At 43.4% G+C, this 26,245-nt stretch overlaps 1 protein-coding gene across 1 annotated transcript in view; it reads right to left on the bottom strand.

Moving 5' to 3' along the window:
- LOC145495100 (uncharacterized) overlaps positions 1-23,733 on the bottom strand; it is a 28,535-nt gene extending 4,802 nt beyond the window's left edge. Inside the window, exons 1-9 of the mRNA XM_081474672.1 lie at positions 21,918-23,733; positions 19,555-20,891; positions 19,333-19,396; positions 18,445-18,673; positions 17,061-17,398; positions 16,630-16,877; positions 16,062-16,354; positions 15,045-15,383; positions 549-708 (exon numbers count right to left, since the gene is read on the bottom strand). Of these exons, the coding sequence (XP_081330798.1) occupies positions 549-708; positions 15,045-15,383; positions 16,062-16,354; positions 16,630-16,877; positions 17,061-17,398; positions 18,445-18,673; positions 19,333-19,396; positions 19,555-20,891; positions 21,918-23,616 (4,707 nt within the window). The 5' untranslated portion in view covers positions 23,617-23,733. The remainder of the gene's footprint in view (positions 1-548; positions 709-15,044; positions 15,384-16,061; positions 16,355-16,629; positions 16,878-17,060; positions 17,399-18,444; positions 18,674-19,332; positions 19,397-19,554; positions 20,892-21,917) is intronic.
- Between the last annotated feature and the right edge of the window lie 2,512 nt (positions 23,734-26,245).

Here is a 26,245-nt window from a genome sequence, read left to right on the forward strand (position 1 = left end):
AACCTAATGTCTCAGAAGTTGCGACTCAGCACCAGTACCTGCATTACTATTACGTTGTCATTCATTTAGCCAAGTACATGTATAATTTAGTCAAGTTTGGATTGTTGGCTCCTAATCACTGGGCAGTATATTGCAGTTGCTGTGAAAAACAAGTTAAATGTATTTCATATATTACATATTGCTTTTAGTCTATTTGTTTATCTCTTCACCATATGGAAAAAGAAGATTCTGGGAAATATCTTTTTGACTATTAAACATCACGGTACATGCATATTTCTGAAGGAAGGTATTGACATCACAGAAGATAAATACACATTACATGTAATGTGAGCCTTACTGTGTTAATTAAAAGCAATAGAATAAGAATTTCTCGAAAGTTTATTCAATGTGTAACAGAAATTGTATAGTTGATAGGAACCGTAATCAACCCAATTCGGAGAAAATACCAACATATCAATTGGTGAATATGTGGTTTGTAGCCGTAGGGTTTCAAAAGCAATGCTTTGACCGTGTTAGAAAGTCCTAGGCATCCTTTGGATTGGTCTTACCTTAAAATCATTCTTGAGGGGTGACAATCTAAAGTGTAATTTGCACAGTAAGGTTTCTTTCTCGAGTTTGGGGCTGCTGTAAAACGTCACCCCAGACAATCCCTTATCATTGATCACCCGAACTTCAACTTGAGCTTGGTGTGGATCATGACCTTCAAACCTGTTTCAAATGGATATATATAAAAAAGTTCATTTAGTGGCAAATAATCCAAGAGGATAGTAAAAGGACTGAGTCGAGTCTAATTTGGTCTGTAGTCAAACGGATGACTATGAAAGGAGATGACAACTTCACGAGGTCATCAACCCTGTTTAATCTAGTGGTGTGGGGCAGAGGGAAAGGGTGGGAATGCTAAACGCTCTAAGCTATAGTCGATGAACCATATTTTCAAAGGATGTTTTACCGAAATTTGATGTTCTTTAAGCTTAAAATGCAGTAGTGAGTGAAGAGGCGAACAAATACTGGCTTGGCCTACTCGGCTCGTTTAGGCTCGCTTTGCTCGCCTTGCCTCGCGAGCAGGCCCAGCCAGTATTTGTTCGCCTCTTCACTGACTACTGAAAGGCGCCCCCTCGCCGGCCTCGCGCCGATGGCGGTGGCATCCCCATTTGAAAAGAGAGCCTACCTCTGTATATGATGTACGTCGCGCGTCACAGCAAAAAGTTTATTAAGACTGGGCGAAAGGCGCCCGCTAAAAAGGCGCCGATTATTCACTTTCAGAATGGGATCGTTCAGATGTATGTCGCGCGCGAGTGGGAAGAAGCGGGGGTAGAAAACAAAAACAGATGCAGAAGGTTCATCAGATGGACCTTTGATAGGAGGTTGGGCGCAAATCAGACGCATTCTATCATTGCAAAGTTTCGGCAACGCATCAACTCGGCTTTCTATATTCGTTAAACCTATTCGTATGTAATAGCAAACACCGAAACGAATTTAAAAATGGTTTATTATAAACAGCGCAAGGGTTCGCCTTGGATAAACAGCTTTGCTGAAGCGGAAAGATTGTTGAATGCGTAGGAAAATGAACGTTTAAACCCTGACAATATCGAGCGCCGTAATACTAAATGGTCGTCTGTACAGTTTTCTAACATTCAAATGAAGGTCGTGCTTGACAGGCAGCCAATGTTAGGCACAGGCGCTTTGTCAGACTGGCTGCGCAATGTTGCTCCCGGCCGCCAAATGGTGGCGCTGGACGCTTCTGACAACAACTTGTGTCTGTGGCGCTGCATTGCCGTGTATTAGGTGGCGGGCCCCTATAGGTGCACACAGGTGGCGGAAGAGCTAGCGCAGAGTTTCTTGAAACTTAGAACAGCGCCAAACAATATCTCAAAAACTTCTCTCGATGAATTGGACAAGGTCGAGACGCACCTCAATCAAGTGAAACAGTTTTCGGCTTGGCTTGGGATCAGAGTCTATGAGCGTCAGCGCCAGGAAAACGGTGAAATTCTGTGGCATCTCAGAAGGAACCCTTCAGACAAGATGAAAAGCATAACGAAGATCGGCATTTACGAAGGGCATGCGTTTTTGATCAAAGACATCAAGAAGCTAGCAAGGTTGTATGCATGCACAGATTGCCAAGCACGCTTTACACAAGCCTGGAATCTTCAAAGACACAGCAAAACATGCGCGCAAGGGAGAACAGTTATCGATTGCCCCAACATGAGAGTCGAAGCCCCGCAGACGGCATATGCAGGAGTTTTCTACGGCTAACCCCAAGCTTCGGCGTCATCAGTCCTCTGACTGGAGCGCGCAAGCAAGCAGCTGGGCCAGAATATTCACCACGCGTTATACGGCCACGGAGGCGAGCGGTGGATTGAGGGGGATCCGGTTGACAGTTATGACCCGAAAACAAAGACGGTGTTCCAATACCACGGCTGCCATTGGAATGGCTTCCGCCGCTGTTTTCCAAACACCCGGAAACAAATTATCAATCACGGCCAAACCCGAGAAAACCGCTTCCTTTACACAGCGGCAAGGACCAGCGCCTTGAGAGAAGCAGGATGCCGCATCATCGAAAAATGGGAGTGCGGCGACCAAAAAACCCGCGAGGTACTGCCAGATCGGGAAACGAGAGCCTATCAGCACGCTTTCTTGTATTATTTTGACAAAGCTCAAAAACAGGAGGTCACGGAGGCGCTCACATATAAAAACGCGCATGTTCCGATTTCAGAGGGCGACACGCTGGAACGCGAGCCCACGCACATTTGCAATGCAAACAAAAAAGAGCTCATTAAGAAGTTCATGACAGAGCTAGAGAGGCGCAGGGCAAACATTCGAGCCCGGGTCTGAGCATAGTTCATGCCGGAAGACAGCGCCCTGCTGCCAGGAAAGGCGCGCATGGCGATGGCGGAATGGTGCGACCAGGTCTCCCTGCTCGGTTTTAACGACAGGCGTTATGACCTGAACCTGAACAAAGAACATTTTGTCGAGCTGCTATTCGACACAAGAGCTAAGGTGCAGGTGGGAAAAAAGGCGAACAGGACGACGTTCATTAAGACCAGCGGCTTTCGCTTTGTGGACATCGTCAACTACCTCGGGCCAGGCACCAGCTACGATAACTGGGTAAAAGCGTACGGCGGTTCTGATCTGAAGTAATGCATGCCTTACGAGTGCTTTGATAGCCCTGACTGGCTGGATTATCCCGGGTTGCCTGATTACACGACGTGGTATTCGCGCTTGAATGGCGGCTATGCCCTCACCCTCGCAGAATGCAAGAGTGCAAAGAAATCTTTAAAGTAAAAAGGGATGCAAACCTTCGCAGACTGGCTGCGATGTTACAGCCACCGCGATGTGGCGCCGGGGTTAGAAGCCTTGGAAAAGATGTACGCCTTCTACACGGTCAAAGGCATCGACATCTTGAAAGACGCGGTCAGCCTGCCAGGAGTGAGCTTGCATTACCTCCTGAGAGGCACGATAGAGTGCGGCGCTTAACTGTACAGCCCTTGTAAATAAGCCTATGGAATGTTGAAAGACGCCGTGATGGGTGGGTAATCCTAGTCTTCACGTGGTATCACGAAGCCGGCGTGACGCGCATCATACCGCACCGCTTTAAACAGCCGAAACTCTGCAAGCCCGTCATCGGCTATGACGCCAACACGCTCTATCTGTCGACAATGTTGAAAGACATGCCCTGTGAAAAGTAAAAAGGGTACTGCACTACGACTATCCGGCAAAAGCCGCGCCCGCATTCACAGAATGCATGAAAGCTGGAACTTGGTTTGGATTCGCGGAAGTAGACATTGAAATCCCAAAAAAGCTGTGGATGAAGTTTGAAGAAATGCGCCCTTTTTCTTCACCAAACAGATTCCCGACGAAGCGGTACCCCAACACATGAAAGATTACATGGCCCGCACCCGCAGAACATGAGGCGACGGGAAAAAGCTGGTAGGGGGCTGTCAGCGCAAAAGCAGCTGCTGTATGCGCCGCTATTGCGCTGGTATGTTGCTCATGGCGCAGTCATTACAGCCGTGCATCGCACGATCGACTATCAGGCGACGAAAATCTTCACCTGGTTCGTGGAGCAGGTAACGGCGGCACGGCACACTGGAGATGTAGACAAGAGCAAGGCTCTGCTGGCCGAGGTGTTCAAGCTACTCGGCAACAGCGCGTACGCCAAGCTCATCGAAGCGCTAGAGCGGCAAACCTGCGTGGTCTACACAAAGGATGAAAAGGTGGTTGACAGAGCGCTGCGAAGCGCGTATTTCAGCGATCTGGAAGAGGTCGGGCAAACCTATGAGCTAGAAAGCAGGAAGGCACGCATCACGATCAACCGCCCTTTCCATATAGGCATCGCGGTATATCAGCTGGCCAAGCTGAGGATGCTGGAGTTTTATTACGATTTCTTAGATCACTATTTCCATCGCCGCGACTTGGAGCTGATTCAGATGGGCACAGACAGCAACTTCCTCGCCATCTTCGCCAAGCGGCTTGAGGACATCGTGCGCCCAGAACTGCGTGCAGAATTCGAGGCAAAAAAGAACGAGTGGCTGGCGTGGGACAAGTGGAGTGGGCGCACGCAGGACCAGTTCAAAACTCGAATGTGAAGGCAGCCGGATGATTGCGCTCTGCCTGAAATGCTACTATGTTGATGAACAACACAGCGAAAAAAAGAAGTTCAGCAGGAACGGCATGTCGAAGAGGCAGAACGCCATCACTTTGTAGCGTTTCAAGGCTGCGTTGAACGGCAGCATCGATAGAGCCGAAAATAGAGGCTTTCGTATGGTTTGCTCTGGGGGAGCAAAGCGGGTGGCCACTTATGAGCAGCAGAAGCTGGGGTTGAGTGCTTATTACAAACACTGGGTGCTGCCAGACGGGATACACACTGAGCCGATCGAGTTTCACATGGCATAAGCAGGCGTAAGCTGTGTGTTTGGCGGGACAACCAAGAGCTCTTCACGTACAAAACCCCGCTTAGCACCATCATGCAAATAATAAAACACAGGCTCGTCTGGCCGGGTCACAGCTCTTTCAAACGTGTGGACTTTCAAAGACCAGATTGGATCTGTAGCTCTTTAATTTTAGTTTCACCTTCGAGTTTACCGGGCTGGTAGAGACAGCGAACCTTCACGTTGGAGGGGGGCTATTTTTCGTTCACACCAACACGCCTTGAGTAAGGAGTGGAGGGTTTGGAGGTGACAGACTTCTCTTTGATAGCATCAGCAGGCTTTTTGCCAGTCAGGGCAGTGACCTCTTTGTTCAGAGCGGCAACAACGTCGGAGAACCTTTTGACCCACGCGTTCCACCGCTGGCCCGTAGGCAAGAGCATTTCTACAGCATACTGATGACCAAAATAAGCGCTCGGCGAGCGTGCGGTTGATACGCTCCACCATAGCTTGGTCTCTGTGAATTTAAGGGCGCCGACGGCGAATACATGTTTTGCGGTTTTCCATTTCTTTGATGACGCTTCCCATGAACTCCCACCCAGGGTCCACCTGCAGCAGCTGAGGCCACGTCAAAGGGCTGCGCTTGTAAAACGACTGAAAAGCTTTCGCAACCTCTGCAGAGTCTTTCGAGGTCAGACGCTCAGTTTCTTTGTAACGGCTGGCGACATCGACAACGGTTAGCGCGTATTTGTAAACTTTGCGGCCACGCGGAAGCTTGTCGTGAGGCAGAAAAAGAAGGTCCGCGTGGTGGACCGAGTTAGGCACCGATACGTCAAATTTTGGGCGAGGAATGTAGCGCGGCGCGGGTAGATAGATCTGCCAAAGTGTTTGTTTTATAAATTACTGCTTAGATATTTCTTCAGGGGCTTTAGCAGCGTCTGCTAATTTTTTGATGGCAGCGATGCCTTTCCAGTAGCCCTTGCGGCTGTATTAGACTTTGACGAGCCGCTTTTCTAGCGGCAAGAGCTTGGTGTCCATACGTTTTAACACCGCGTCGCCTCTTGAAAAAGAAGCAATTCAAAGAAAACGAAAAGCCGCATAGCCGAGAGCGGGTGCGCTGCCGCCCGCAAAAAGCAACTCGCTTGTTTCTGCTACTCACTGGGTTGATATAAGGTAGCGAATTGTGGTTCTTTGGGTGGTTTTATTTGCTTGTCTGGGTGGGCCTGGTTATAGAGGTTGAAAGCGTAATCGGTGTTCGTGAAGTTCTACTTAGCTTGTTCTTTGATTTCTCTGTTGGTTTCGATGCAATCAAGAAGCTTGGTGCGGTCGTGTGAGAGATCACCCACGTAATCCTCAAAAATGGCCTTCGTGGTCTTAGCCGAAGAGGTGTAAAACAGCACGATCGCTGCCACATTTTCACGGAAAGGCTTCGCGATGCTAGAGAGCTGCTGAGTCAGCACCCACATGCTGATGTTCGTGCGGCGGGCAGAAAAGCCGAGTTTCACAAGCTCACCAGTCCGCCCTTTCACGTCTTTGGAGGCCGCGCAGGACTATGAGGGTGTTGGCGCCTTCAAAATACAAGCTTGCCACTTTCAACCAAAGTTCCACTTCATACTGCTTGCGGATGATGGCATAAAACCACGGGTCTCTCTCAGCAAAGCGGTTAAGGGTCTTGTTATAAGCGAATGTCGGGCAGATGAGCACGACGTAATCAAACGTCACAGAAGGGGCCGCAGAGCTGGTTCACGAGGAACTGCGTTTTCCCTAAGTTAGTAGGCCCCACGATGAGCGCGTTGAAGGGGGTGTCGCCGGGGTCCATTTACTCAAAGTTCAGATCTTTCAATTAATACTGCACAGATTCTAGCTGTATACCCATGATGGCCTCTTCCCACACGTCTTTGCCGTCGATGCCCTTGTTGTACAGCATGTTGGGCGAGCCGTTGATGGTAACGCTGACTTTTGTCAGGTCTGGCAAGATGTATTTTTTCGAGTCTCTTGTGCTCGCGTTATACGGCTCTACGAACAGAAGGAGTATGCCTTTCATTGACCTTCTTTGGGCATCGACTTTGATATTCAGCCTCGAATCAGTGCCTTTCACGAGCAGGACCACTTTATGGCGCATCACGTGGTCATAGGCAAACTACCTGCCGCTGGTGTAAACGCTTTGCGCCTCATCTGCGAGCGTCTGGCTGCGGATCATTTCATACTCAAGCTGGATGTTGGTCAGCTTGTATATGAGCTTGGTTGGGTCAGAGCCTTTGAACACCTGTGAGGCTGGGGCAAGAGTCACTTGAAACACGAGATCATTGTAAAGGGCCTGGAGATAGAAAACGCCATGGTCGGTTAGCATCTGATGGTCGAGCCTGATGCGATACTTGGTTCCGTAGATTTCGTTCACCTTGTTTTCAGCGAAAACGCCCGAGGTTTTCTCGTCGCCTGCGCCTGCGCCTGCGCTCTGTGGTCCCTCAGGCACCATGTTGTCACGCTTTTCCCCTGGAAGGAACAGGTCTTCAAAGGTTTTGTAGATGTTGTAATCTGCGGTGTCTTTCAGGGTGCTGCCCGCAAATTTCACGACCAGCTTAGCAACGAGCGCCCGCGTGACGTTTTGAACAAGGAAGTAGTTGGCGTGCGCGCCAGAAAGGTCGATGTCAAAGCGAAGTGCCAGCGAGCCAGGCACCAGAACCTCGTTCTCATTCAGCTTGGGCATTGAAACATACAGCGTATCGCGGGGGTTGGCTTCATCGCGGCCAAAGGTGATGCGCTTGACCGCGCCGGGGTCTTCATGGCGAGTAAGCTCTTTGCGGCGTGAGCTGGGCGAAGAGTCTCTGGCACGGACATTTCTTTTTCGAAGAAGATAAGAGCTGTATAACAAACCGGGGTTATTTTCTGATTTAAAAAACATAATTCAGATATACGCAACAAGCAAAAATGGCAGAAAGCGGCTACGAGAACCCTGGCTATGAACCCTAGGACGATGACGATGACGAGGGCGATGATGCTGGCAACGCAACCACACCTTTTGTTCCAACCTCTGCATCTACGCCAGGCCCTTCTAGTGAAGAAATTCCAATGAAAACAATGCAAAAAGAAAAGAGCGGGCTGCCTGACACTTCTTAGGTTGAGACATATTTTAGCGGAAGAAGAGATGTATCCACGGAAGAGATTGAAAGAAGGCTGAGAGCTTTGACAAATCCAGCAACAGGGTTGCTTCATATAACAAAAATCGATCCTAGTGAAAACCTTTTAAGCGAGGAGGATAAAGCAAAAGAAGTCCAAAGAGTAAGAGCTTTAATCAAAGCAAGGTATCCAAACGCAAAAATTGATAAACTGGTGATCACATTTTCCAATAAAACCACGATGGATGTTGTAGTTTTGGGCCGGAAGGGTGGAGAGACCAAAATTGCTTTAGATGATGGCAGCAGTTTCCGGAAAGACTTCTTAAACATAACATTCGTCCAAAAAATTCTGGGGCCTAGTACTGAAACTATCATCATTCAAAACACTGCTGTGATCAAAAAAAAGTCAAACGTTACTAAAAGAAAGCCGCGAGAATGAGTTAATCGCGAAACAAAGTTCAGAAGATAAAAATGAAGTGATAATGGCCTTAAACACACGGTTAAATAAAGAGCAAGCTAAGCTTGATCAAATCAAAGAACAAAAGCCAAAATATGAATCAGAAATTAAAAGGAAGACAAAACTGATAACGAATTAAAAAACCGCTTTAGAAAACAAGACAAAAGAAAGAAAAGACCTTGAAAAAAAGTAAAAGACCAAGGAAAAGAACAAGACCCCTTGAATCAAGTATTGCAGAAGAGGAAAGTAAAATAAATGCGATGGAAAAAAGGCTAAACAGCACAAAAAAGTTAAATGACCTGAAAGAGCGAGAAAGCGAGCTGCAGAGTGTAAAAGTTGAACTTTAGCAGATCATCGACTCTGAAGACTCCCCGCTCTCCGACCAAGAAGAGGCAGAAGTCAGAGTGGCAGAAACAGACGAGGAACTCGCGCGTCTTAAACCTCAGATTGAGGAAATAGAAAGGGCGAGGCCTCTCTCAGAAAAAAATCAAAGAGGTCTTCAAAAGATATGGCGTAACAGCGACCCCTGTTCTTCTCGCCGCGGGAGTCACAATCGGGGCTGCGCGCCGTCGGCTCAATGACTAAGGCTTTGAAAAGCACCGGCAAAGCTTTGGGGAAAGGTCTTCAAGATATAGGGGCGTCACTTGGTTCCATGCTGCCTAGCTGATTGGCTCGATTGTGAGCTTCCTTTTCAAAACAGCGGGGCGGGTGGTAAGCTATCTCGCCGAGCACACCTGGCTGCTGACTCTTGCCGCGGTGGTCTTCTTTGTTCGAAAAATACATTAAGAAGCGCCGTTAACGCACTGCCATGAATAGCAACGCCGTGAGGCCTACCACCCCCATGATGACAGCTGTTTTGTCGATTTCATGTTGGGAAGCTTCCACTTGTGGTAGCGCCGCTGGCTTCGGCGGAACCGTAAGTGTTTTGTCTGAGGGCGTGGGCTCTATTTTTTGTGCCGCGTTTCCACTTGTGGAAGTAGAGGCCATGGGCTTTTTTTATTCAGCTTTGTGAATCTGGTAAGAACGGTGGCTGTTTGGGGGGTTGATTTCCATCGTTTTTAGCCCAGATGTTTTTTTGTGCCTGGATTCACCTCATTGTTCAGCCCCAGTTTCATTTCAGCAACAGCCTCTTTCAGCTGGTTGTTGTAGCCGACTATGCTTTCTGTGTTGATTATCATTCTCGTGGACATCAACCACGCCCCAGGACACACAGCAAGGTTGAGCCTGACCTTCGCTTGATCCCCAGCCAGTTGATATCTTTGCACGCTCTGTGCCAAGTCTGGCTGTCTGATCGCGTCTTCCATCGAAACCAGAAACTCGCTCTGGGCTTCTTTCGCTCGACCTCCTTCTCCAAGAATACTGCTGCGCACGTTGACTTGCGTGCCCAAGACGCAGTAAACAAAGGCTTCGATTGACTGATTGATGCGCGAAAGGCCCGCCTACGTCAAACCAGAGGCTGTGTTTGTAGCGAACCAGTCATACTGGGTCACGGCATCAGGCTCAATGTAATAAATCAGGTTTCCTTTGATTGCTTTCCCGCCTTCATCACTAAATTTATTAAATCCTGGATAAGCATTTTCTGTTTTCATTGCGCGTCCTGACACATAAAAGTATATGCTTCCCAGCCCGTGGTTTGCCCCGTGTGTAAAGCGAAAATCACTCGAGGAATTTAGGCCGAGCTCGTTGCATATTCTTTCGTATGAAGCCACGTCATAATGATTATCGGATTTATTAAATGTTGGATCACCTGGCAAAAGGCTGATGCTCTGAATACCGCCAAGCTGGTACAAAATTCGCCTAACCGCGAAATACATGTGGAATTTATAAGAAGCTCTTATTTGCGGCGGTAGTGCCAGGCCGTTGTGAAAGATTTCTCGAGAAATTCCACAACCTTGTGTCGCACAGAATACAGCAAAATTGAGTTTTTGTGGCCAATACGCTATGTTGGGACCGCCTAGCCACTGCTTGGATTCGGTCGCAGTGTTGTGCCTGAGTTTTGTTTGTTAGAATATTTCTCTGAATTTTGTCGCCAAGAAGGTGTCTGGTGTCATGTAGATGTTTATAGTTTGGTTGAATATTTTTCTCAGGCTTGGTGCCACTTTTGTAAAAAAGTCTACGGCTGGGATTGGCAGTGCTGTTTTGGTTTTCATTAGCGACAATTGATAGGGAAAGTCTGCCACACCTGTCACACCAAGCGCAGCTTTCATTGGCTGTCTCCAGTATTTTTTGTCTGAACCAAACACGTGCAACGAATTGGGTTTTATCAGCATTCAGGAACTGTTTTGTGAATGCTGCCCATGCGCTTTTTTTTTTGGCCGCGGCTTCTTTGGCTTTCGTATCTGGCCTTTGCGCCCATTTTTCGAAGTCCTTGAACGCGTCCATTTTGAATATGTTATATTTGTACAATATATCTTCTTCGAAGAAGAGAAACGTTTGTGCTTACGATTGCCGCGCAAAATAACGGAGAAACTGTGTACTTCGAGGAGCCGATCCCGAACGTACATTTCACAAGGCTCCTCTCTTGCAGCTAGTACAACAACTAGCATACTCTCGAAAAAGAAGGAAGCGCGGCCTTGGGTGACCCCGATAGCACTCAAGGTTTATCAGTTGATAAAATCCCCCCAGGGCATTAAACTTTAGAGAACTTGTCAAAAAACGAATAGACGGTCTGTTCGAAAAACATAAATACCGCCAATTAAAAACAGAAACAACTCAACCTTTCGGCCAGCTTGTAATCACAAATTTTGGAGGAAAACAAATAACCCTTAACCGTGATTTAGCCCATTTGCTTGGTATTCGGCGGAATTCAAAACTTATAACATACGTAAAACGGCTTACATCTCTAAACGGCATACTTCGTTCATTGTGATGTGCTCGACAGAACCAAAAACTTTTTAAACGGGAAGCGCTCGGATGTTTTGGCCAAGTTTGATATAAAAGGCTTGCCTTATGCAAAAATAAGCTACGATGCCACCTGCAACGGGTTTTGCCCATGTAAATAACATAACTGTCAGCGTCAAAGATTAAAATGGCGAGCTCTTTGATTTGAAAGGCTTGCCTCTGGAATTTGAATTAGACATTGATTAAATGCTTTTTATACAATATCGTCTGCGAACGTTCTGCCATTTGCTGCAACCCCGCCGCAGCCGTCCGCTCCTCCTGATCAGACCCTCTATCCCAATCTGTCTGCTTCGGACTCGCCGCAGGCACAGGCTGAAAATGTCCGTTGGCAAAAAATCAACGAGATAGCCAACGCTTTAGCCAAGAAGTCAACCACAACCGCCTCGTTGCGAAAAAATACAAACGGGCGAAAAATTCGTTAATTGGAGTGCTGCGGGCTCTAGTGCTCTCTCAGCAGCGTTTCCTAGCGCGAGCTTTGGTTCGGCTCTGTCTGTGGCCGGCGTCGACAAAACCAGGATCGGACCGGACCGGATCACGGATCGGATCACGGATCGGATCACAGAAAAACAAACAAACAAACAAACAAAGTTTTAAAAAAAAAATCCCCCCAAAAAATCAAATCGTTTATAAGATAATAATAAATAAAAAATAAAAGTGGAAGACTAAAATTTGTTAAATGAAAATAAGAACCCCGAATTTGACGCAATGACATGTTAATTACAGAGAATGACAGGAGGTCATTTAAAAGCCACATAACCGCTTAATTTACGACGAATTTAAATTGTAATGAACGGGCAGATGTAGATATATTTGAACGTTAGTTGGCTCGAAGCTTGCGTGAACCTCCCATTCTCGTTTTTGAAATTGTTGTTCGTATCAGTAGCTAATTCTCGGCTACATTTTCGTGTCAGATGTGAGCATTGCAGTTGGCGTTACAGTTAATGAGAAAACTTACGTACGAAAACTTATGGACATGGCTTGCTTCAAAGGTTCTAAGTCACGATTTGCGCGCCTTGAAAACCACTAGCCTAGTTTTTCAAGTTCGTCATTTGCAGTCCTCGTTAATCTTTGCCATCCTTAACGATCCTCATTCCATTTTGATTTGTTCTTGCCTCTTAAAAGTTTTCTATCCTAAAACACGATCATTTTAAGGTTTTCTTCTATTTAAAGGCAACTCTTTAAGATCCTAGAAATGACTCTAAATATCGTGACGTAACTCCTAAAATGTTGTTTATTCTCGGCTTGCGTTATCGTTCACACTATCGATGTTATTCCTATAATTTTTTGTAAAACAGCTATATTTCCTTGAAATACAAATAGTTTGTTTCGTTTTATTCCAGTGCGAAATATCTTATTCCAAACTCACATCTTTTAAAAGTATAGACTTGTCTCAAAAACGCAAATTGTTTGAAATCATCAGGTGTTTAATTTTTTAGTGTTTTTAGTTTTTGCGTTTCGATCCATACGTTCGTCCTATTATTACCATGCTGACCCGTTTTATGACAGTTTACCTTTGATGCCAGTGAATATACGAAATATCATTTATCTGAACTGTGGAGAAAGATATGAAGACATGATTGATCATGGCAATTATACACACAACTTAAGCAGTCGTGAAATTAAAGCCTGAAAAAAAATTCAGGCCTGAACGGGACTCGAACCCATGACCTCTGCGATACCGGTGCAGTGCTCTACCAACTGAGCTATCAAGCCACCTGGGAGTTGGTCACATTGTGAGTTCGTAATATACTTGTAGATGGTGAAGAGTACAAGTGAATATACGAAATATCATATAGTTGAACTGCGGAGAAAGATACGAAGACATGATTGATCATCGCAATCAAAACCCAACAGCCTGAAAAAAATTCATCTGTGACCAGCTCCCAGTTGGCTTGATATTATAAACGAATAAAGGAATATCATACCTGAATTAAATAAAACGTTCTGCTCACAGTAGTCACTCTAGTGTAATTTGCTTAACAAAATTTTGAATTTTGAATTTTTTTTCCTTGATCCGATCCGTGATCCGGTCCGATCCAGATTTTGTCAACGCCGGTCTGTGGCTGGCCTGCCAGCCACAATTCCATTACGTGGTGTTGGCGGCTGTTTCACTCTCGTTTCTTCAGGGCTAATAATCGCCAGCAGGAAACTTGAGGCAGAAATTAAAAAGGATCAAGAGATTACCACGCTTGCCGTCGCCAAACGTGACACAGTCAACAGATTATTATCCAAAGCTTTGAATAACAACACCGTGTCTGCCCACGAGTTTGACATCATTCTTTCCGAGTTTGAGCAGAACAACTCCCTGAAGGAACAAGTCCGAGCCAAGCTGATTCGCCAACTGTCAAGCGAAAAGCTTGTTCATGTTGAAAAAATGGAGAAAGATATCGGCGGCAAAGTTGAAGCCGAATTTACAAAAGTAATAACCGACCTTGCCGCCGCTTCGAATTAACATTTGAAAACACAAAGTTTTATTTGCATATTATGAGAACATGATTGGCAGTTTCCACTTGATTGCGTTTCTTGTGAATGAATATTTCACGCCAGAGTGGCAGAGACACGTGCGTGATATTTCACGCGAGGTCGTCATTGCCATGCTTGAGGCAAATTAGATGGGGAACCCCCTGTCTTTTTGGTTGCCATAGTACAATAAGTGTGCACGTGTAAAACAATAGATCACATACCTGTGCGCCTTAACAACGGTGCATTCCTGCGCGCCCTGAAAACAAAATTTTCATTGACTTCATCGACTTCGAAGCCCCCTTTTTCTGTCTTGGCTTCAAACACGACGAACTCGCTTGTTAGTTGATCGATATGTTTTTGTTCGCAATCGTCGGACATCTTATATCAGACTCTAACGTATTTTTAATAGGCTTTGGCTTTGGGCACCCGTTTTTTGCATGTCTCGCTACCATGCCGAGTTTTTGCAAAATTTTGTCACAGTTTGGGCATGGGGTTTTCGGCTTTTTTTTCTGTTACTAAATTTGGGCAGTGAAATTTGCGATGCTCGTGAAGCGTGTGGCATTGTGTAAATGTTTTACCGCATGCATTGCAAAGATAATCTCGCAAAGACCACGGTTTTGGCGATTTTTTCATTGAAACCCCGTTGATTGCGATGTATTCTTCGCCAACTTTATTACCAAAGCACTTCCGCAAAAAACTTGAGATGGCGCTTGGCGGTTTAGCGAGATCGATAAGGCCCCCTTTTGGCGCCTGTTCCACCATCATATACAGAGTTAGGCTCTCTGTGCAAATGAGGGTCCCGCCGCCACCGGCGCGAGGCCGGCGAGGGGGCGCCTTTCAGTAGTGAGTGAAGAGGCGAACAAACACTGGCTGGGCCTACTCGCGAGGCGAGCAAAGCGAGCCGAGCCGAGCCGAGTAGGCCCAGCCGGCATTTGTTCGCCTCTTCACTCACTGCTAACGCTGTTTTAGTGCGAATATGAACTTAAGGTGAATTTGGTTCCAAATTCTTCACATTTCTTGAATCTATTTTTGCTTTTTTTTTGCTTTTTTTCGTTTTTGTTTTTGTTTTTTCTTTTTGTTTTCTTTTTTTCTAAATCAAGTTTGGAGCTGTTATAAGTGTTTTGAAAAAGAAATAAAGTCATTTTGAACTACCAATTGATTATTGACATTTTTTTTTTCTCATGTTATAAAACTTGACAAAATGGCTAGGTTGTTGTTGGTATGTATCCATAACCTAGTTACCTGAGATGGACGTTTTCCATGTCATCTTCGTCAAGTGCCCTGATCCCCCCTGAGAGAGAAACATATGCCTTATCGTGTCCCGATATCATCGTTTTCTTCGATTCGACGTAGCTTGGGAAGTTAATGTTCTTCTCTTGTAACTCTTTTGTCACTTGCCGTCTTAGGTGAGAGGCACAACAAATGAGGAACAAAATATCTTGCGAATCAGGTCGTTCCTCTGGAGGAAAGTAAGCGAAGAACACTGCTAGCTGTGGAGGGCACAAAATAAGGCTCGACAGATACCTAATAACTCCAGCAACGCTCAAATCTTTTACGCGCCAGTCAAGAAGACACGCGTATCTGAAAGAAATAAAAAAGATTGAAGTATTTTAAGACTTGAAAGCAGAAGGTTGAGAGAATGTAGCCCTTAGACATAACATACAATAATCAAGATTAAGACTTTGAAGTAAATTTTCAATTCGACAGTTAATAGCGCGGGAAAAGGGAAGCAAAAAAGAGTCTTTTTCTCCACAGAAATTCAACGATTCTCTCCTAACTAACTACTTATTAAGATTTACGGGAAAATCTCAAACCGAGAAATTGCTAACGCTCGGTCAATACGGAAAGGCCGAGCTTTGAGATTTTTCTGTAAGAACCAAACGTTCGAGGATAATAACTTGTTTATTATATGTTTTTTGCTTTGCTTTTGCAAACTCGTAATCGGCACGTGGGCATTACGAGAGAATAATGCCCTAGCCAATCAGAGCGCGCGTTATATCATCTACAAGAACAAGCCAAATGATTATGTGTATTGTCAATTTCTTTTAACAAACCCGTCCAGTTACAATTCTAAAACCAAAGCTTTCCACTTCGTTTGTGCAAATCAAAGAGAAAACAAACTTTCGGTTGCCGACGGCTTCACCTCTCAGATAGAGCAAGTTTCAAGAGTGATGGTGTCATCTTTGAAATTATTGAAAGATAAATCACTCCACAGATTGTACTGAGTGAATTGTAAACAAAGTTGAGTTACGTTCGCACCCAGAGAAACGCTGGACCTGGAATCTGACCGTCTTGCCGTCAAATCTAGTCGAGTTCCTTACATCTTCAGTGATTTCAACCCATTCCTTTCGTTCTTCCTCGGACCTCAGAAACAGTACTCTAACATGGCATTTTGACACGTCAGGAATGTCGAGCTGTTCGTCTCCTAGAGAAACTGGTAACTGGATCGTGACGGGCTTCAAGAACTCGACGACTTCACTGCAGGAGACTCGCAAAATAGGTCCGACCACAACCTCTTGGCCTTTAAATTCCTCACGAGGAATTTCGTGCACCTAGAAGCGCGAGGACGCAAACAAAGAGCCATGATCTCAAGACATACCTAACAAATGCTTGAAAGACTATATAGCTAGAGACTGACTAAGTTCTCTTCTGGCCAAAGCAACCGCGATAGTGGGCTAGGTGGTCACATCGTAATAGTTTCACTGCACAGATATGTAGAATTATACACATTTAGCCCAAACTCGTAACTGGCGGTAGTATTTCTAGCGTAGTGAAAGGAGATTACATGGTCGATCACCAATGCACTACCCCGTAAAAGTACGCCTACCTTTATTTGCAGCGGAATCTTTGCTTTTGGCGCAACAGCCTTCTTAGGGATGGTAACGCATACATTTGGATATTCAGGCAGGTTAAAGGAACCACCGTTAGATGTAATTTCATAAGATGGAGATGGCTTGAGTCGACAGACTACCGCGTATGTTGAGCATTCTGTTATCTCAGCTTGCACAATGGGGAAGTGAAAGTCAGGAATATCTTTGCCCGACGGATATTCGTCTTCAAGTGGGTGGGTGCAAGCTCAGCGGCAAAATAACTAAGGGCATCTTCCCAAATTGGCCAATAGCTTGGCAGTATCTGCATCTTCATGGTGGAGGAATCCCAATTACAATGGATTAACCATTCTACCAACGTACTTCCACATCGTTAATCTAAGATAAAGGCGTGTGGAAAGTAAAAAGGAAGCTTGCTAACCTAACAGACTCTGAAACTTTACAGTTCCAAGTACGTCCTCCCATTCATTTGTCTCCTTGTTAGTTAACTTGAATATCACCAGTTCATAGCCATGTAGGTCAGCCGCACTGTGAGAGAGTGTCAGTTTCACCTCGGCTTCGAATTCCAGAACTTCATCACTCCTCGTCGAGATTTCAATTACGTTGCTGAAAACAGCTTCATGTTCTTGGAGTTGGGGTGAACAAGCAGTGGGTTTCCATTTGTGGACCTCTATCACGGTGGGCTCAGATACAGCACCACGAGGGAATGTCATGTGTAGAGCGCACTTTTCCAAATCCCAGTGGGTGCCTTCACTAGTTATTGTTCCTCTGAAAGGGAAGACAGTCGTGCAGGTTACATGTAAATGAAATGCTTTCTGAAAACATGAATATGCGCACTGATTCAAATACCTGAGAGTAAGTATATTAGAAAAAAGCTAAAAACTACCTAACTTGATCGCTACTTATTGCTATTGCTCTGGTCAAATTGATACGATGTCTCAATTGCACACGGATTTCTGTAGTCGGACAATACATATGAAAGATAAGGCAGAACTTCTTGAGATGCTAGAATCTTATAGGTACTAACAAATATTGTGACCTGCATGCTGCACAAGGGCAATACCAAGGACTACAATTTGACCCTGCCCAGCCCTAAGTAATAATAACAATTCTGGATGTCTAGATTTACATTAATATGATTAATATTCAAATTAATAACACTGTTTCAAACAAATTTGAATAGAAGGAGGAGGAGGCAGTTTAACCAAACTTTAGAAGGAATCTCGGATGAACATCAGAGTAAACTATAAAGTATATTTATGGGTTCTCCTTACTTTCAAGAAGATAGCTCCTCAGCTGGGTCCAATACGAAGGGTTTGGTTTTCATTTTTAATAACCAGCTTGCCACCATGTTACTCTATGGTAATTTGTGTCAATCGACGTTGCGTTGTCGGAAATTTAAATATGGAGTCTAAGAAAGATGATTTCGCGGCATAACGGTACATATTAAGCTTGAATAAGCTTAAGAAGGATCAGAAGTACACAAAAATCACTAAATTCACGCCATTTTGCCTTTTCAAAACGCACTATGACGCGTTGTTGTCATAATCATTGACTAACAAACCTGGTGATACGCATGAAAAAAAGCAAGAGCAAACGAATGGCCAATTCCTTCTATGAGATATCCTGTCCAAGTTGATGAATACAACTACCATGATTCCCTGCAAGTACGTCTCATAGAGGGAACTGGCAAATCAGAATATAAGATAACGAACCATCACCTGCAGACATCAAATTATAGTTTGGGTCAAAAGAGTATTTTTTGGTCAATACTCCTATGCAACATCAGTATGCCTTCGGTTTGTAATACTCACTCGTGTATTTTTATCTTGTCTGGTTCTTGATCATCTGGATTCTCTAGCTCCTCCAGCTCCTGCTGTTCAACTGCAAGTTGTGATAACTGTTCAGTGAGGTCTTGGCTACCATTACTACCATCATCGTCATCATCATCATCATCGTCATCATTGTCATCATCGTCATCATCGTCTTGATCATCGACCTCTTTATCAGAATCATCATCGTCATCGCTAGACAGCTTTTCAGCTAATTTAACCGAGGAAACCGAAATTCAGCTACTCAAGATTTTTAGTGATGTTTTACCAATAATACAACACTTTGCTAATAAACGCAGGAAAATTACCAACAACTGAATTATTATAAAACTAAGTTATTCTGCCATAACTCTGCATAAGTCCGTAAAGATTCTCATATTGGTTAATCCTTCCGCGAGAGAAAAAAATAACACTCTTCATTGACTTTTTTTAGCTACGACATTTTTTTTTCTCTGTGTATTTTTTTTATTTTTTATTTATTTATTTATTTATTTTCAACTTAAAGTAACACATCTTTAACAAACTACACGTATTTAAGCTACGACATCATCTTGCGATCTCCAGAGTCTAATCTTAAACGTTTCTACGGTTGGAGGGGGGGAAGGAGTTAAGGAATAAGTTTGTTGACCACAATGATTTAACATTTGCTGTTTAAAGTTGGTTTCAATATCAGCACTAACGATAATTTCCCCTCCATTACAACTTGGCAAGTGCTCAAAACCTTCTTCAAAGTTATTTTTATTGTTTGCCAACGTGAATGAGGTCGAATTAAAGCAATTCCTATGCCAAGCAATTTTCCACCTAAGATCGATCAAGAAATGATTACATCGCTATACATAGTTTACAAAATAGTCAGTGATACCAAAATACCTGCTGATCCAAATGAGAAAAGAGATTTAAGGGATCCTTCAAGTGTAGCGCTCCGTTTGTTTGACTGTTGATAGATTGAAAAAAAAAGCGCACTTAAAAAAAAGACAAATAATAAATATCTGGCGAAGGAAAGCTGCAGATAGTTTGGCCTCGTCCAGAACGGCCATTCTTCGATTATGCTACACGCTTACGTGTACAAGAGTTTAATACTTCAATAAATACCTTTAACAAGATCCCATACTGCTGAGCCTTCTTCTCGTCCTTAAGTGATGACGCGTAGTTTTCAAGCTTGGTGAGAATGTCTATTCTATCTTGCTTTTCCATCTTTCCCTTGTTGTTTTTCCACAGCTTTTCATAAAATCTGAATGCCTCGGCTTCGTACTTTTTGAGCAGATCCTTCTCACGGAGAATGGTACACAAGCGCAAAAGGTCTTGAAGAATTTCTTCTCTGTGACGATCCGGTCGCTGTTTTGTGTCTGGAGAATTCCATGCCCCTTCGTAGAACCAAAGAGCTTCTCTTTGGTATTTCTTCTGCGTCTGCCTGTCAGCCAAGCCACCAAGCCGTCTGTTAATCGAATCAATGACTTTCCTGTTGGCCAAAGAAAATTCAAATCCTTCGAATTCTCTTTCTTCGTTCCAGCAACGTTGATAAAACTCAAACGTTTCCTTTTGAAATTCTTCCTTCCTCAAGCCTGTAAGCGACGCTTCGTAAGCTTCAATGATTCTGACCATAACTTCACTGTGGTTTCCTTGTCCCAGAGATTTTTCAATCTTCCAAGCTTGTTCGTAGTAATCTTCCGCTTCATCATAGTCCTCTAAACCTCGACAAAGTTCTGCCATTTGGAAGGCACTTCGTGCAGTGTCAGGATGATTTCCTAGAATGTCCTTACTGATTTCGTACGCGTTCTTTGCAGGTTGGCAGGCTTCTTCAAACTCTCTTAGCCATGCGTACGTGTTTGCAATGTTTCTGTTCAATATCGCTGTGTTTAACATTCCTGGTATTTTGAGTTCCTTAGCGAGTTCTAAGGCCTCTTGATAGCATTCGTTTGCCTTGCGAAATTGTTTGCTTGCTTCGTCGTCCTGTCCATCTTTTCGATAGATTTGAGCTTTTCCTTCATAGACTGTACCGATCTGACCTTTAAAAGCTGGCATGTCAAAGTGATTCATTGAGCCAGACAGCTCCTGCCTCATTTCATAAGCTCTAGTATAGAACTTTATCGCCTCATCTGGTTGGTCCAGCTTGCTGTGGCAATTGCCGATGGCGTTCAGGCATCTGGTAGTACTGGTGTGACTTTGTAGGATGTCTTCCATTATCTTCAGAGACCGATGCAAGATTCTTAGCGCCTTTGCCATATTCCCTGCTCTGTGGTACACTTCACCCTGGACAAAGAGGTAAGAGCTCCGAGTAAGCTTGAAGAATTCACTGCGTTTGGTTTCTTTCTGTACTGTTTTCAGTGACTCATTCGCCATCTTTAGGACTTCCAAAGCTCTTTGCCATCCTTCCAGCTGCAGAACCTGCAAAGCTTCTCTGCATTTTAGTTCTGCCCGAAGTAAGGAGCCTAACAAAATAAAAAAAAATAAATAAATGGATAGATAAACAACCACTAATTAACTACATACTCAAGGAGAAATTACCACGACCTATGCAGTCAGGCCCAGGCAAAGGACAAATATCGACCAATCGGGATCAATCAATCACTCAGTCGATCGATCAATCGATCAAATGTCAAGCAATAGTATTTTCTTCAATTTTTGCATGTCTTTGGGTTAGCAAATATCTTTTGATCATAACTCAAGCAATCAATGAAGCGAAACAAAAGCAAACCAACAAGCAAATAAGCTAGTACTCAATTTCTCTCTACACCCGTTAAAGGGATTGAATTTTCATGGCCTTCTTGTGGCTCCTTTAACACGCCACTATTTATTTGTTTGTTTGTTTGTTTGTTTATCATAGTCAAAGATACAATAAGTCATTAAGAAAAGAAGCAAGGCCATTTGATTAATCATTTTCACAAAACAAAAATGTAACGGCCAGTTGCTTGTTCATCTGTAACAGACCAGCATTGGTCTGGAAAAGCCCACGCCTTCCAGCTCGACCAGACAAATATCCTTCAAAATGTAGACGGTCAAAGGTGTTTTTGGCCCTTAACACATGCATGTAGGTAAATCCTCTCTCGCGTTGATCTACTTTTCTTAATTTCCTGTAAATGATTTCTAAAATCAATTTCATACTGAGTAGTATGGCCCAAGAAAGAAAGCCAATCAATTCATAAAAGAAAGTTTACTAACAATAAATCAATAAAGAAATCATAGTTAATAGAGGCGACACCTCCACTAACTATGAACAAATTTATCAATAAAATATACAAAGCAGTACAAGACAAACAAACAACCCAACTCCTTCGTTCATTCTTCAAACCAGAACTGTTTGTTTGTTTCTATGTTGGTTTGTTTTTGTTTAATGTCGGTGAGATGATTTATGTTTCCGCTTTCCTTTCAGGTTGTAAGAATTACAGCTGTGTTATAAGCCAGAAAAGAAACAGGGCCACCTCGATAAATCAATAAAACAATAAAATTTTGCTCACCCTTCTTTCCGTCATCCTCGGCCTTTTTAGCCCAAGAGTTGAAAATGCTTCTCCTCTGTTTTTCATCAAGCATGGCCTCAAAAAGATAACAAATCATAATACTTTCATGGTGCTCCTCTGGAATAAGAAGGTGGTCTGAGTTCAGTGAGATGTTCAAGGCAAGCTCAAAGTTTGGCTTGTCAAGGTCAAATCTGTTGAAAGCGTCGATGTAGTTTTCGTCCAAAATAGCTGAAATGTCCTTCATGTCGGACATGAAAAGTCTACAAAAACGGTCACTTGCTTTCTCGTAAACTTTGATGAAAACGTTACTGTTACCGATGCTTCGTAGAAACTTTCGCATCAGTGGATGAATGTCGTAAGAAAGGACCTTCGCCTCTGGATCAACCGATACGACTTTGCTGTTTCGCAAGCCCTCCAGCTGTATAACAGCCTCCGAAGGGTCCACACCGAGGATGGTAGCAGCTGCTTCGGCGGAGAAAGAACGACAGAATAACGACACAGAAACGGCACTCTCTTTTAGCCTTTTACTCGGCAGGAAGAAAAACATTTTTCTCAAGCAGGTTTCTTGATCTTTTTCAATCCCTTCCTTCTTGTAGTCAAATATTTCTCTCTCCTGGGTAACCGGTGTAACCTTTTCTGCAAGTGGTAATCCCGTTTCTGACGACTCGGTCACTATCTCTTGCTCTATGGTTTCAAGGAGCTTTTTATCATCTGCTATCTTCTGCCTTAAGATAGCGGCCATCCCGTTCAGGATGAGGGGATTCCCACGGCACATTCCTACCAACTTGTCCATTTGATCGTCTTCAAGGTTACGATTTCCGAGGGTTTGAAGGAGTGAGCTTGAGAAAGCGCTCTCCAAAGCCTTTACCTCGTAATTATCCACATCGAGAATGTCGTCGTGACTAAGTATCGTTCTCGAAGTCAACAAAATCTTCAACTTTGATTTTCCTCCATCAGTCTTGGGACCAAGAAGTCTCGTGAGAAACGTCACAAAGTTCGCGTTCAGGTCAGCCGAAGCCTCTCCATTTCCTCCCGCAAATTGATCAGCATTGTCCAGCAGTAACAAGATGTCGCTTTGGCTGTCTCGCTTCAGTTGTTCCATTCGAGCAATGACTGGATTTGCTTCGTAGATTAAGACGGTTTGCTGCGATAAGGTTAATTCATTCAGGAAGTGGAAGTGAACGCTTTTCATTTCATTTATTCCTCTAAAGTCGACTTTAAAGTTTCTCCCTGGCCATTTGGAGAACGTTTCTATGGCAAGCCTTGTCTTGCCTACGCCACTCGATCCGTGCAAATTGACAACTCTCGAACTCCCTGTCGTTAGCTTTGTCATCACTTGCTTCAAGTCGTTGTCTCTTCCAGTCAGTTCCTCCCTTGTCTTTGTCTCTCGCTGGCGGACAATTTTGAAACCTTGAATCTTTTCTTTGATTCTCTCCTTCTTGGATGTTTTAGCAGCAACAAACATCTCTAACAAAGTAAGATTGTCTTCGGACACGACACCTTGATTAGCAAGTAAATGCAAACATGAATACAAATCCTGTTCTTGTTGGTCCTCAAATTTTCCTTTAAAATTGCTTTTGATAGAAGATACAGCCTGCTTAAGTTCTTCGGGGCTGAGTTCACTTGAAACGTCTTTTAAAAGTTTGTCAAAAGTCGAAGAAATCTCTTCAGTCGCCGAAACTGTTTCGAGCGACGCCATCTTAACCGTCACATCACGAGCCAGAGCTAACCGGAAGCTCAAATATTTGCCAGGTTTGGTTGCTATGGGGTGACGTCATTTATCTATTATGTTGCTGTCATTGCAAGAATTTTTCGGTTCTATTGTGGTTTTGCGATAATTGCTTTCAATGAGAGAAATTAATTGTGTACAAAAGTAACCTGGTTATTTTCAGATATGATCTGGCCACACAATTGATATTTTATAATAAATTTTCACAACGTGGGAATTTTGCACGGTCATATATACTAAAGACTTCGACTTCGAATGAACCCGTCATCGGTCGTTGAAAACGGACACAAAACGAGATTTGTCTCTGAGTTAGAAGATATGGTATTTCTGCTGACGCATTTGTACGAAATTGAGCCAGTTTCCAATCGGCTTTGCCTCGAGGAGTTACAGAAGATGCGAGGCTTTTCTTTTCACGGGAAAGGCAACAAAGAAGCGCCCTGCCTGTACATATGGATCGGTTGTCGCTTAAACCATAAAACAGTTGTTGAAAGGCAAATGAAACCGCCAAACACGAACGACGGAGAGAACCGAGAAATTGTCTTCAGCTAGCGCTGTCCGTGACCAACCTCCTAGAGCATCGAATCAAGACAACAGCTTCAAAACTCAACAAGCCGAACGCACCAAGTTAAGTCATCCGATTAATCCTTTATTTATATCACAACTTACACGTATTGTCATGCTTTTAGATTTTATGGGGACTAGATAGCTACTAAAATGTTAAATCACTATTTTTATTCGTGGGTTAGACCCTAGACTGAAGTCCCTGGTACACCAGTTTTCTAAGAGACAAAAATCACCATATAGCCACATATCAGGAGTGCTCAACGAGAAAAATTTTAAAATTGACTTGTTGTTGCTCGAAAGTATTAACTGACATCCAATAAGAGATAAATAGTTAATAATTAACAACCGTGGGAAAATAATATCCGCTCCGCACTGCCAGCTAGTAGAAGATAGCTAAATGAAGTTGCCAGCCAGGAACCGTTTGGGGGATGCTTTTTCCCAGCCAGCACAACTTAAGAAACGCTGGTTTTCCCAGCAATTTTTACATTACTTTTTGCGCCAGCCAGGAAGAGTATAAATAACTTTTTTAATTCAATTTTAATTTAATTAATTGAGTTAATTAAATTAAAATTCCGTTGAATCTAATTAATTAATCAATTAATTAATTTGACTCAGTTATAATTAATCAATTAATTATAATTAATTAATCAATTATGACTAAATTAACTAGTGAACATGAAAAAACAAAAATTTTACTTACCTCAAAAAGGAAACACTACAATTATCATTGAATGGCAGTAAGATTAGGACAGTTCTCCAACCATGCAATAATTCATCTAGCGGTAATTTATAGCCCTCCGCAAAACAATTGTCGCTGAATGTATCATAATTGAACTGTGTCCAAGGCCACAAAGACTACAAGAACTCATTGCTCCATTCAGCTGTTAATGAAAAATGCAAAGTAGATTGCATTTTTCTTCCAAATGTATACAGGCTTCAATGGAGATGTAGCATGCATAAAAAAAAGTAAAATCCAATAGAATTAGATGTTTGTTGTAAAAAAATCTATAGAAACCATTTATTTTGCCATAAAATGAGCAATACCTAGAAAATGAAAACTTACGATAAATTAATTGCTTAATTGCCACTGCTGTTTAGGGTTGTCAGCGTTTTTAGGAAACCAATACCGCAACGGACCCAGGTTCAGACTGCCTTAGTTACCTTTTGAAACTGGCAGATAATTTCAAATGTACTATAGTGGATTTTATGCTCGGATATGTTCCATACTTAGAGTTAGCTCTACTAATTTACAAATTGTAAGTGAATTTTTCCTCTCAGTCCATAATGGGAGGAACAAGGGCTGGAAATGAACCTCGAGCTCACACATTCCAGTTTTTAAACTGCTCTGGTGTACCTGCCCCCTTCAAACGTAACGACATAACTTTTTGACAGCCCCGAGTATATCTTTAAGTATTGGTGGCACTTATGAGAAATCGTACCTGTTCCTCAGAATCTATAATCCAGACTGTATTAATAACCCCATTGCTAGCTACAAATAGAAAAACTCAACATTGAGAAAAACCAACAGACATTTTGAACTAGTTTTCATTCTCGGGCCAGAGCAATATTAATAGTTTATTCGTTTGCAAATTTTGAAAGAATTGTGAGAAAACAAAACTGCTCTGGTGCACCTGCCCCTTCAACCATAGTCCCAACGACAAGTGAATATATGAAAGACCATATATCTTCTTATAATCCCAACTGCAGCTCCGAGTCAAGTGTTGGCGGCACTTGTGAGAAATCGTACCCAGAATCTATAATCCAAAACATCCTAATCCTCGTTAGCAGATGCACTAAAGAAAGTGCATTCTTGCCCAAACAGCGTCCCTCTAGGAAGCTACAACATCATCTAACGATCTATTTTTCTAACTGACCATATGCAAAAATGGCTACCATTGCCTTCTGTTGTCTGGTCACGTTTCTTATAACGTGATCACACTAAAAAAGCAAATGGAACAAAATACTAAAAACGCTTTGGCGTTTTTTGGTTTAAAGGTTACAAAGTAGAGACTTATTTAACGGATTATAAGGGAAT

Source organism: Orbicella franksi, chromosome 8 (genome assembly GCF_964199315.1).
Source record: "Orbicella franksi chromosome 8, jaOrbFran1.1, whole genome shotgun sequence".
NCBI classification, from domain to species: Eukaryota; Metazoa; Cnidaria; class Anthozoa; order Scleractinia; family Merulinidae; genus Orbicella; species Orbicella franksi.